The 13,820-nt window shown below is 37.1% G+C and overlaps 1 protein-coding gene across 2 annotated transcripts; it reads left to right on the top strand.

Moving 5' to 3' along the window:
- Window positions 1-5,015: 5,015 nt before the first annotated feature.
- Window positions 5,016-13,386, top strand: LOC113350087 (5'-3' exoribonuclease 4-like). 2 transcript variants are annotated; one of them, XM_026594160.1, is made up of 22 exons: window positions 5,016-5,378; window positions 6,103-6,205; window positions 6,296-6,372; window positions 6,472-6,663; window positions 6,841-6,960; window positions 7,069-7,131; window positions 7,221-7,346; window positions 7,454-7,618; window positions 7,776-7,853; window positions 8,306-8,392; window positions 8,619-8,675; window positions 9,438-9,533; window positions 9,797-9,867; window positions 10,384-10,512; window positions 10,699-10,775; window positions 10,905-10,945; window positions 11,044-11,118; window positions 11,415-11,569; window positions 11,672-11,776; window positions 11,860-11,935; window positions 12,189-12,268; window positions 12,381-13,386. In XM_026594160.1, the coding sequence occupies exons 1-22, from the start codon at window positions 5,193-5,195 to the stop codon at window positions 12,997-12,999; spliced, it is 2,778 nt and encodes a 925-aa protein (XP_026449945.1). In that variant the 5' UTR covers window positions 5,016-5,192; the 3' UTR covers window positions 13,000-13,386. The 2 variants fall into 2 exon arrangements, with proteins under 2 accessions (XP_026449945.1, XP_026449946.1); XM_026594161.1 differs by having other exon boundaries at window positions 6,296-6,369.
- The last annotated feature ends 434 nt before the right edge of the window (window positions 13,387-13,820 follow it).

Consider the following 13,820-nt stretch of genomic DNA (forward strand, 5'->3'; position numbering starts at 1 on the left):
AACCATTTAGAGTAGTCGAAATATTTGTAGTTTTCCCTTTAGGGATTGCGCAAAACTTCCCAACATGTCCAATTTTCCCACAATGGTAGCATAATTTATCATAGTCAAAACTTTTCAAGGATTTGACCTTGATTCTAATCAAGGTAAGACGTTGCAAGAATTCAAAAATATCTTTAATGGATTTGAAGAGGTATTCGTTTATAGCCAGTCCTTTATTACATTCCTTAAGAAGATTATGAGACAGCTTCTTAAGACAATGAAGCCCACTACTTTTGACTGATAGATTCCTGACTTTTGTCCTTTTAAAGGGAACTTTTCTTTTTCCTTTAGATTTGTTCCCATCAACCAATAAATTAGGAATCTTAGTTGAGTTGAGAGCATCTAGAGGGAATAAAGAATCAGTTGATCCTCTAGATAAGAGACTCTGAAGCATCTTTAAGGCATTATGGTGTATGTTACAGGTGAATAAAACAATCCTCACAAAACATTTACCCGTCATGGTAGAACTTTTAGTAACAATACAAGCATAGACTTATTAACTCTATCGATATTTTCTGTCTCCTTATTAGCAATTCGATGTTTTTTATCTCTGATACAAGCACAGACTTATTAAGTACACCGCTCAATTTTTCGTTTGGCAACCTGTATGGTCGAAACCCAATACAATTTCAAGTAGATCTAAAACAAAGACCATTAAACATATGTATGTAGAGTTTTTCTCTTTTCTCTTACCCAATCAATATGTAGAGACCAAAGGTCCGTGTACCTGACTATGTATAAGAGTTCTCGGATAATCTCACAAATAAATATATAAGATCAATCTAGTCGTATCCGAATTCTAACAAGTACGAAACTTGCAATCTATTTTTTCAAGATGTGAATTCATCAGGAACGAGTCTTGTTTTTGATCTCAATTAATAGGGACTTAAACTATCTAGATTGTTTACTACTACTTGTGCTATTCCTACGATAAAGATAAATCAACATAATGCGGAAAGGGAAAAACACATGTCACCAAAAGTTTTGTTAACGAGGAAAACTACACCTGTAAAAAACCCTCGGGACCTCGTCCATAATTGAACACCACACTGTATTAAAACCCTACAGACACTAGCCTACTATCAGAATTCAAACTGGAATGTTGTTAATGGTAGGTTGGGAAACCTACAATAATATACTGCAAGTGCACAGTGTCTAACTAGTGGAACAACGACAAGTACAAGTCGTTCCCACGAGGAGTGTGAAAATACTCTACCAACTAATACCAAAACTGAATAATCAACAAGATGATTTTTTAAGGATTTTTCAGAAATTCAAACAAGATGAAATAAAAATAACAAAGACGTAACCAAGAAAATGAAAGGGCTATTAGGGTCTTCGATTTCCACCAATTCAATCATATAAAACTCTACTAATCTCTATTTATTACTCAAGACAAATATCGAACTCAATCTCATGTCTCGGAAGATGGTATATTAAATTATAATATATAGTTTCTCCGCTGTAATCTCCTTCGCTTCATGGGTAGTGATTCTAAAGCATTACCTATCAATCCTAAAGCATATCATGTCAATGATTTTATCAAAGCACGAAATATCAATTGAAAAGCATAAATAATCAAGAAAATGACATGAGCAATTAAACGCCAAGCTATATGAAGAGAAAATCACTATTCAATCAAATCATTATTAGAAATATCATCATAGAGTTCATATAAATAAATTGGCTTCTATCTAAACCCTACATGGCTGTAGTTAGCCATGGCTTTCTTAAAAGCCAAAAACAAAATGGAAAATGAAAACAAAACTCCAAACCCTTTTTTTGTTGCGGCCCTGTGGCCGAGTCCCCCCCCCCCCCCCCCTTCATTTTGAAACAACACATAAATATATCCCACAGATGAATTCACGTCGTCGCCACATCACCTCCCAATAGAAGTCTGCCACATGTCATGAAATACAATCCGCCCAATAATATTGTGCCGCTTGTCATAATATGACGAAACATTGTAAAGTATCAGCGAATCTCCATTTTCCATAGTATATGAAACCACCAAGGAAATGAATTAATTTCATCTAAAAAGCATGATGTTTTCTTGCATGTGTTGGGCCCACCTTAACTGTATTTGCACAAATAACGTCATTTGGTCTCAAACATTCCTTCAGATTCTTTATATATATATATAACAAGAGAACTTATGTAAGGACAAGATATGTTAATATTTTCTTTTTCTTCATTTGCACTTCATTTGCACGTGGTCATGGAGGTGATATTCTTCCATTCTTATGCTAACAGTAATAAATTCACTCTTGACCAATCTTAAGTGGCATTAGTGTGATGACGTCGACTCGCTTCACCATGCATTAATTGAAGAGCAAATTAAAACTTGTCTGCCCATTGTGACCTCGGCTGTGAAATAATTCTATGCTGCTGATATATATGGAGATACCAGGCCAACATAATAAGTGCTGCTGATATATAGAAATACCAGGCCAGCATAATAAGTGCTGCTGATATATAGAAATACCAGGCCAGCTAATAAGTGCTACTGATATATAGAAATACCAGGCCAACATATTTGATCATTGTGGTTGCTGATACATGGAAATACCAGGCTAACCCCATTTCATCTTTGTGGTTGCTGATATATGGAAATACCAGGCCAACCACATTTCATCATTGTGATTGCTGATATATGGAAATACCAGGCCAACCACATTTCATCATTGTGGTTGCTGATATATGGAAATACCAGGCCAACCACATTTTACAATTTTCGTCGCAAACACCATTAAGTCTCACATTTTGCTGTTTATTCGCTGATTGATTGAATTCACTTGTACTTTTTACAAAAGCACTAAAATAGTATTAGCAACTAATATATTGTATCCTAGATAATATAAATATGGGTATAAAATGTAGCATTTACATGCTTATCAGTTAACACCAAAGTAACCCTCCAAGCAATTCAGATGCAAATATGTTCCTCACGCCTTTTGAACCTTGCAAGATTCTGCGCACTTGATTCCCTTAGCTGAAGTCCTTTAAAGCATAAGAGTTGATTCAATCTAAGTGAAGACTTTTGATACCAATTTTCCTCTAATATATAAGCATGTTTGATTTCCCTTTTGATATTTCAATCCATGTTTGGAAATCTGTTGCAGTAGACAAAGTCCAGCAAACCTCACGAATCAGGAACACTTATACTTAGTTAGCTGAGAAACCTGGATTACTAACCACTTCTCAAGAACAATCCAAACAAATCAAAGAGGAGTTTAAATATCTATACTGAGGAACAAAGTCTGATACGAAGAAAAAGTTTTCTTTATCTTGTTCCTAATATGAGATTACTAAAACCTCAAAGATCAATAAGAACAAGATCCAGATACACAAACTATCAGGTAAAAAAAAATGGTCCGATCGGGTTTTACGAATCTCTAAGTGAGGTCTTCAAAGTCGTAAACTAGAATACAATTCACGAAGAACCTAGGTTATAGAGGACGACTCTAGCTTAACAACTAGGACAAAAGAGTGCCATAGATTAAGAAATTCTGTTGCAAGAGTCTCTCTATTTATAGATATTCAAGGCACCATGTAGCTTTGAGTTCAAGCTAGCGTTGCTTGGAATTCAAGCAGACACTTTGTCAGTTTAGATGAAATTCTTGGTAGGAATCCATGTAAGCACGTGAGAAGTCCGCATTGAAATTACACAGAAGAATATGCATTATGGTTCAGGGTTTTGAAACCCTACACAATGATGGTTCATGTTGGCAAGTATGCCTATTAAACTTACAAGCATAAGCGGTGTTCAATAATACTCAAAACGTAAACCATGATTCACAAGCTCAAGATATTTCGTGAAATAAGTTGTCTTAAAAGTGTCAATGATATTTGTAGCAAAACCGAACATATTTGTAAAACAGTTCCTGAGCTCCTTCTTAATTCAGAACTGGGTGGGTATGCATACCTATGAACAATCCACGAACTCAGACTTCAAGGGTACCCGTACCGCGTATGCATACCTTGGCAAGTTCGCGAACTCATATCCTAAGGGTACACGTACATGGTGTGATACCTCCCACTAATTCCCGGACTCAGATCAACAGGGTACGCGTATCTGTCCTGTTCGCGAATTCAGATGTTCCGAAAATTCTCTTTAAACGATTTGAAACATTCCCAATAGTTGTAGATAATAAATGTCATTGCTTGAAATTTCCAAGTGATCCACTTTAAACAAAAATAGTTCATGAACAATTAATTGTTCTTAACTAAGATTGTTAAGGATCTAAGAACATCCACTGCTTGATTCATATTTTGAGAGATTTATCAAGACAAGCTTGACTCGAAATTTCTTCTTTGCAATATTAAATCTATTAAGAAAGAATGGTAAATGAGATGATTCAGCCTTCACATACGTCTTTTTCGATGAAGTTCTCGCAAATGTCTTCGTTTGTTCTCCAGTCTTCAATCTTCTCGGGCTATTCAGTGACGTCTGATATTCAACTATCATACTCTAAGCCTAGTCCGAAACTTGACTTTATTAGTAGACTATAAATCAAGATATAGTTTTGTGCATCTAACATTGACAACAAGCTTGAGATAACAAAACTTGCGAGTTCGACCGAACAATGCTCTAACACAACTGAATTGTGCAAGATAAGTCACTCTCAACCTCCAACTTTGAAATTCAAGCCAAATTAACACCATCGCAAATTGTCCAAACTTCAGCCATGTTGTTATTATTCTTGAAGGTATGCTTTCATCCTTTGGATCTAGTACAAAGAACCAGGCACCAAGCGACAATCATGGTCCATAGAGTAACACCGCGCCAGAATAAGTTCTCTTTTTTACTACCCCTTGAGTAATGGATACGATATAACCTCCGAAAGAGCCCCATAAAGGTTAACCACAACACGTTAAGCAAACTTCGAGATCTGCACGAACATCCGACGGTCGTAGATAAGAACTTCACTTATCTTCCGCCGACCAATCATCCAACGATTTAGAATTAACAAAACCTACCCACAGCACTTTCTCTGTCCTGCAGAAGCACAAAATAAGACGCTCGCAGTTTCACTAGAAAACTTTTGATTTGATTTTAATTTATTTATGTTTCCATTAATGAGTTATTGAAGATTTGAAGTATCAGCAGCAGCAGAAGAAGATAGTAACAGTAACCTAATTATTAATTAATTATGGGAGTTCCCGCGTTTTATAAATGGTTAGCGGATAGATATCCCTTATCGATCTCTGATGTTATTGAAGATGAATCTTCAACTGTTGTTGATGTAACTAAACCAAACCCTAACAATATCGAATTTGATAATCTATATCTGGATATGAACGGAATTATTCATCCTTGTTTTCATCCCGAAGGAAAGGTATGACTCTTTTTAGATCTCTAAATTCTTTTTATACTTATAGTATGTAATTTTTATATTAGTAGGAAATTTTAGATTTTAGTTTCGTAGGTTTGCACCAATATGAACCCACAGTTTATTTGAGTTACTTGCTGAAAAATTTAGGTTTAGTGGTTTTTAAGCTAGGTTAAGATTAGAAATTGACTTCAATTCTACTAGCAGGAACAAATGCTTTGATTTTGGTAATCATCGTGGTTTAGAAACGAATACATCGTGAAAGGCTGACCAACCGCTACAAGACTAATGGGAACCAAGTAAAGCCAACCTAGCTACACAGGACAATCTTAGCCAAAGTTTAGGGTATTTTAAACAAGACGATAATACGGGCGTGAATGCATTGAGATGAAGTAGTACTTCTTAACCCAAGTTTCACGCTCTGGCTGCTTATCTTTAGTTAAGCAGTAATTGTTCACACTCCCTATTTGTGGCTGATGATTTCATATCAACTGCTTAGTAGCAAACTGAAATTTGTTCTTATTTTGTCAGATTATAGGAGAGAGTAAGCGGATGTATAAGTTGAGAATACCGGCATAAAAGTACTTACATTATGTGCTTCTGTACTGATTTTTTAAAGAGAATCTTAGCATTTAAAGCAATGGTTCTTGACCTTGTAACATTTTATAATTTGTGTGTGTGTGTGTGTTTTTTTTCTTATTCTGTTTTGCTGGTTTTACCACGTCCGCAGCCTTCACCTGCCACATATGATGATGTCTTTAAATCGATATTTGACTATATCGATCATTTATTTACGTTGGTTCGCCCAAGAAAGCTTCTCTATATGGCAATTGGTAAACACGTGCACCCGCTGCTTATTACATTTTGAGTGCCATGATCTTGTTGGGGCAAAAAGTTCGTATTAATGTGAGATTTGTTATTAGATGGGGTTGCTCCAAGAGCGAAAATGAACCAGCAGAGGACACGGCGTTTCAGAGCTGCAAAAGATGCTTCTGAGGTAGTAAGTTTTCTTGGGACTTCTGTTTGTGTGCTGAACTGTTGCTAGTGGAAAGTCGGTTAACAATTGAGATTCTCTTGTTTCTGTATCTTTATATTTAAGGCAGCTGAAGAAGAAAGATTGAAGGAGGAGTTTGAGAAAGAAAGAAGAGGATTGGAGCTTAAAAAGAAGCCGGAAACGGCTGATTCAAATGTCATTACTCCAGGAACTCCATTCATGGCTGTGTTGTCCACCGCCCTTCAGTATTACATACACTCTAGGCTGAACCACCATCCTGGGTGGTGTTACACTAAGGTAGGGACTAGTGAGTCCTAATTACGGAACAAAGTCTTGTTTCCCTCAAGGATGATTAGTTCTATGCCTGCATAGTAATCTGTCTTAGTCTCTTTCCCTGAATACCTTGTTTTCAGGATACTTCTCTGTGTATCTCTCTAATTTATTCATGGGGCTGCATTGGGTGATTATTTGAAGGTTATTCTTTCTGATTCAAATGTTCCTGGTGAGGGTGAGCACAAGGTCATGTCCTACATTCGCTTACAGAGGAATCTTCCCGGTTACAATCCAAACACAGTGCATTGTCTTTATGGCCTGGTGAGTTTCAACTCCAAAACTTTATTTTTTTTATTTCCTTAAACTTCCATATCTTCATTTTTCTTCTAATTACAATTTTGGGGTAAACTGTTTGCTTTTTATCTATAGGATGCTGATCTAATTATGTTGTCACTGGCTACTCACGAGGTTCACTTTTCCATATTAAGAGAGGTTCGTCAAATTGGATCTTTGAACGCCTAGTCATTCTATTACTTGGTCATTGATAACTAAACAAGGAGATTTTGTTTTGTTATTTGCAGGTTATCACGTACCCAGGGCAACAAGAAAAATGTTATGCATGTGGCCAAGTTGGTCATCTTGCAGCCGAGTGCTACGGCAAGCCCACTGAAAAAGATGAAACACCGATTCACAAGAAGAAATATCAGGTGACATATCACTGGACAGCTTTTTATCAGAGAAACCATCTTAAATTTTTTATCTTGTTAAATTTTGGCCATGCTTTCGACCTGCTTCTGACTTGTTCAATTTGCAGTTTCTCAACATCTGGGTGTTGCGAGAGTATTTACAGTATGACATGGACATTCCCAATCCCCCGTTTGTGATAAACTTTGAAAGGATAATCGACGATTTTGTTTTCCTGTGTTTTTTTGTTGGCAATGATTTCCTTCCTCACATGCCAACACTGGAAATACGTGAGGTATTTGAATCACACATCTATTTTGTGGATGTTGAAATCTCAATCTAGTTCTTCATATTTGTCGTTGATTTTAGAATCTTAGTGTCCTAGCATTTTTACAGTCATACGACTGTGGTGGCTTTTATGCTTTTCCTAACATTTGTCTTTTCGCACTCAGGGTGCTATTACTCTACTCATGCATGTATATAAAAAAGAGTTTACTGCTATGGGTGGTTATCTTACAGATGCTGGCGAGGTAATTGTATTTTGTTTTTCTTTCCTTTAATAGCTTGTATGTAGTGTAATTTGTTTCCAATTATAAGCCTCAGATACTCTCTTGCCTGACTACTGATTATTTGGGTTGTCATTACCATTAGTCACTGACTGGTAAAATATTGGCAAGGTAGCGCTGTATTTACAGCTTGGGTAGTTTTGAAGTCAGAATTCTTCTCTGGGCTTTGTGGAACGATATCTGACCAAAGCCGCGTATAGCCATCACTTTTTTTTTCTTTTTCTTTTTCTTCGTTAAAAGCACTAAACATATTGCTCATATCCTTTGCGGATTGATTATACCTAGAAAACAGATTTCATTTATAATCTGAACTTTAAGAGCTTTTTGTAGACTACCTAATGGTGAAGTTTCACAATAGCTATGCTACCGCTAGTCGAATATGTTATTAGTTTTAATGCTTGGATTCACATGTTCAGGTCTTACTGGATAGGGTAGAACATTTTGTTCAGTCGGTTGCAGTACACGAAGATCAAATCTTTCAGAAGCGTGCTCGTATTCAACAGGTGATTTGCTTACTGCGTCATAATAGTAATGCCTTGTTATCTTCAGATCACTTATACTGGTGGTTGACAGACCTCTACTATCCCGCTATTCTTAATTCTAAGTCTAAAGATGTCTTGGTCTTCTATCTGTGCTTGCGGACTTTTCTGCGCATAAAAAAGATTTTTTAGCTACTTTTCTGGCTTCTTTGATAAGCAATCATCATAATTCATCTTTCATTTATTTCAGGCACAAGAAAATAGGAGAGCAAATTCTGATGAACCCCAAACGCTGCTAGTAGACAAGGTTTGTCTTCTTACTTTCTTGGTACAGTTCAGCAAGTCTTGTATGGATATATACCTGGATGCATGGATATCAGCTCGTTTTGCTTCATTGGGATGATGTAGGTCGAATATGAATTGATTAATTCTGGTGTATTTGCTTACTATAAATTAAATAAAAAATCCTCCTAATGTACAACTAATATAATTGAATTGCTGGGCATAATGTTTATTTTCAGCCTCTTAAACCCTTAATCATTGTAAGGATTTTGCTTTTGAACCCTTCATTTATGGAAGACATCTTAAATGATACAAATAAACAAGATGAACATGACTCATTAATCTGAAATGAAATGTTGGTTAATGTTGACGTAGCACGAACGTGTAACTCTGTTTAATATCTTTTAGTTTGAGATCTTCTCATATGAAGTTGGAAAATGCACGAGAAGCTTGTCAAGTGTTTGAGATGATACTGTATTCTTTCTAAAATTGATGTGCCAAACTGCAAAATCATAACTTGACTGAAACAAGAAAGGTAAACCTTATCGACAGTATCATGTTTCAAGCTGGGCCTATATGGTAGTAGCTATACTAATAGTGAGACTTGCTGTTCCTAATTTTGTATGTGGCTCGTGAATGTCACTGTATATGCTTTCAACCAGCCGTGAATGCTCTGAGCTTTGAGGACATTTATCTGCATGCAGGATTCATATTCTAATAAGTACTAACGCTAGGCATTCCATTTGCTTTATCTCCGAATATAACTGCAATATGCTATTCTTCTCAGGTAAAATTAGGGGAGCCGGGATACAAAGAAAGGTACTACGTAGAGAAATTTGATCTGTCAAGCGCAGAGGAGATTGATAAAGTCAAAGATGACGTTGTAAGTGCTTTATCTCCGATATTTTTCATTTGCATGTTGGTGTTATTCACAGTTGTTTTCTTTTACTAAAAGTCACTGATGTGGCCTGGGCAACACAACTGATGAAGGGTCCATAGGTCACTTAGGCGAAATGGTTTTCACTTTGTTGGATGATGTTTTTTTTTATATATTACCAGGTCATAGATCAGATCACTATCATTCTTTAAAAATACCTGATTCTTTGTCACTTGGAAAATAACCCGCCGCATGGCATTCATTTGTAGGTGTTGAAGTATGTGGAAGGTCTTTGCTGGGTGATGCGGTATTACTATCATGGCGTTTGCTCCTGGCAATGGTCAGTATAGTACCAAAAAGTGATGCTCAACTTTAGAGATATTTAGTTTATCCGTCTTTATAGTACTTCTGCAATTATATTTATGTTTTTTTTTTTATATCTTGCTTTCCAACCATTCCAGCACAGACCACATAAGTATGACCCAAATTCAAACGTGGTTGAAGCAGGATGCTGGTACAAGGGAAGGTTAACCTTCCTTTGTAGTACATATGTCGCTGAATTCTCCAGGTGGTGGACTAGACTGGAGGATCAGCCCTGATATTACTGACATCATGATTCTTCTCACTCAGTCACCGAATTAGATTCGGAAAATATGGACTTTTTTTATTGATAGAATCGTCATCCATTCTGGGGGAGGAGATATTAAAAAAAGACCAACCAATTTTCTGTTTCTTTTTTTTTTGCTTGTGTGCCATGAGTATTGTATAGTCAGGATGGTTTTTTTTTTCTTCTAATCCTTGGAACATACATTTATTACGATGCTTGTCAATTAAGCTATCTTTGTTTTTGAATCAGGTATTATCCATACCATTATGCTCCTTTTGCTTCTGATCTGAAAGAGTTGGTTGAGTTAGAAATTACTTTCTTTTTGGGACGGCCATTCAAACCCTTCGATCAGTTAATGGGAACCCTACCGGCTGCCAGGTTATATCCTTTTCTGGTTAGACACTCATGTACATATAGATATACACATGCCTATGTATATATAAATTTGTGTGCATCTGTAATGATCAAATAAATCGTACATGTTTCCATATGTATTGCAATTCTGACATAGGCTTCCTCTTTAGGTCGTGTGGACTGACATGTTTTTACCTCTTCTATGTGTAGCTCGAATGCTTTGCCTAAGCACTACAGGGCGTTAATCATCGATCCATCATCTCCAATAAGTCACTTTTATCCTGATGGTATGTTGGTTCTCTTTAGCAAACAGTTTTGTGCCCAATGATTTTGTTCCTTTTCTGCCAAAAAAAGTAATAAATAGAAGATAATGTTTGACTGTTATTTTTAATATTAGGCCTTTTCTCTGTGAACAGATTTTGAGGTTGACATGAATGGTAAAAGATTCGCTTGGCAGGTAACGTTGTTCTGTTGTTTTTGAGTGTTTCTCTTTTCAGATATAATTTTGTAAAGAGTAATGGTAACTTAACTAGAATGTTCTTATCTTGAGCTTAGGGTGTTGTGAAGTTGCCATTCATCAATGAAACCGAACTGCTAGCCCAAACAGATAAGCTTGAGGAAACTCTAACGGTGAGAATGCTTCCCTGTTTTCTTCCATCAGGTATCTGTGATCGTGGTGTACCACAAATACAATCAGCTGCATGGCAATGTTGTGAATGAAAAGCTTCACTGTATTATAGTTATTTCTTATCAAGACCTTGAAAGCTGTTTTAGATGAGAATTATTTTATCCCTCTGTATTTTTATTTTTGGGAATCAAAACCACCACCTTGGATTTTTATTTTTGAGAATCAAAACCACCACCTTTAAAATGTTCTGTTTTTGTGTTTTGGATGCTGATATCTGCTACGTTTATTTGGTACCCAGGTGGAAGAAAAAGCTCGAAATAGTCTGATGCTGGATTTGCTTTATGTTTCTGTAAATCACCCCTTGGCTCCCCAAATATCCTCGTACTACTACTACCTTTCGTCCATGCCACCTAAAGAAATAAGATATGCTCGTGAGATTGATACAAATGTTAGGTCGGTAACATAGATGCAACTCGCATAGTCCAATTTGAGAATTTGAGTTCATGATAGTTCAGTTGCCACATATATAACTTGAGTTGCTTTTGATTGTTGCAGTGGTGGAATGAATGGTTACCTTTGGATAGGTGAGAGGAATGGCCACAGGGGTACAATTCCATCCCCAATTCAGGGGTTGGGAAATATTGTCAATAACCTAGTCTTGTGAGTTTCCTCTCTATCACTCTAGTTGAATCGGAGATACAAATTCTACTTGCTTTATTAAGAGGCTACTTTTTTGGTTGCAGAAATGCATCTTATCTGAACCCTGAACCCCATAGACACATTCCAGAACCTCCCAAAGGTGTAGTCATGCCCGTAAAGGTATGTCAGAAATGTCTAGTTTGTTAGCTTTCTGTTTCGGTAACAGAAGGATATTCTCCAAGTGCCTTTTGCTTAATTTTTTTTTTTAAGAATGAAAAATCTGTCAGTTTGAACCTGGGATTTGCATGTGGCTGCCATACTTGGCTTGTGGCACATTTAAGTGTTCTAGATGTGCACGGCACGTGTGTCATACTATTAGTATGTTGAAAGTAGATATCTATCAAGTATGTTGATAGTCTTTTGATAATTACAGGTTGTGGGACCATATGATGTAAAACCTTTTCCTGTGCTATGGCACGAAGATAATAGCAGGCGTCAACAAGGGAGAGAGAGGTGAGAAATAGGTCCTTCTCCCCACCGTCAATTATTTAATTTAACAAATACCTAGCAGGACCTGTCATTTTGCATATATACATGAGTTCCATGTCTGTTGATCTGTTTGTAGGCAGCCGGTGCCGCGGGCAATATCAGGCTCTTATTTGGGAGAAGCAGCACATAGATTGTTGAAGAACACACTGAATATTAAATCCAACCCCTCTTCCCCTGGATTATTGGATCATCCACCTCAACGGTATTCCCCAAACAACCAAACAGCAAGCAGGCATAGACCATCTGGACCTTCAGGGCATGAAAGAGGATATACCCAAGATCCTAATTATTTATATGGACAGCACAACAGTAATCCTAGAGGTAATATCATTGTTAGCTCTAGATCAGCTCCTTCTGCTTTCATGGAACTGCCAAGAGGACATAATTTTAGGACACAAGATCAATTTGCATATGTAGAGCAACAAGACCATATCTTACATACAGCACCAATCCCACATGCTGGGGTCTCACCTAGGATGCTGATGCCTGGGCATATGTCAAACCAGCATCAGCAGTTCTATCAGAATGTGAGCCAACCACCAAAGCCACCTACTAATTGGATTGATAAGCAAGCTTATGGAAACACTGGAATGTACATGAGACAGCAAAATGCTGTGCCACCTGGTGTAGCATTACTACAAGAGAAGCAAGTAAGAAGGGTATACCAAGCTAGACCCTCAGATGCTAACCAGTAGATATATTTTTTTACATTCTGGTTTTGCATCTGCGATGGAGGGTTGTATGATAGGTATGAGTGAAGGTCTTGTTGGAAGAATTTTGAAGAGATATTGCTTAGGGGAGGCAACATGGAAAGATGCCCTATGAATTTTGAAGAGATATTACAAGGTAAAGACGGTCTGTAAAAAATCTCAATTTTGTAGAGTTTTCTTATTCTGTTTCCCAAATGACTAGAACAAGGTTAGCTACTATTAATTAGTTAAGCGAGATTATTATTAGTTGCTGAGAGTCGGATCCTGCCATGAGTTACAACCACCTGTATACCCTGCCCGGTCTCACCAAATACTTTTACTTGCGAGTTATGACTGCCTTGCGCACCGGCTACAAGTGTTATCCTACTGTTTGGATACAACTAGCACAATCTCAGCGCATACACTTACAAGTTGCGACTGTAACCTTCGCTGCTCGTTGCACGTACTCTTTGTATCCTCATAAGAACCTTAAAATTTCACTAAAAAGGTGGAGCAGATGGAAGCACTCTTTGTGTCCTCCCAAGAACCTTAAAATTTCACTAAAAAGGTGGAGCAGATGGAAGCGTTATCATGGGAACCCTGTTTATGAATCCCAAGCCGCTTCCCGTGGCCGTAATCCTTAACTAGTTGGCTTCTGGTTGTAATCCTTAACTAGTTGGCTTCTGGTTGAAGTCAGGAGCCTTTGCATTGAGATAAGGAGTTTGAAAATGTCGAATAATGAGAAGAAAGTAGTCATTGCATATTACTTTTCTTATTTGACAACTACGAGTACCACCTTCCAAGATGAAGTTGTTCATCCATAATTG

The sequence above is a fragment of the Papaver somniferum genome, chromosome 2 (genome assembly GCF_003573695.1).
Source record: "Papaver somniferum cultivar HN1 chromosome 2, ASM357369v1, whole genome shotgun sequence".
Taxonomy (NCBI): domain Eukaryota; kingdom Viridiplantae; phylum Streptophyta; class Magnoliopsida; order Ranunculales; family Papaveraceae; genus Papaver; species Papaver somniferum.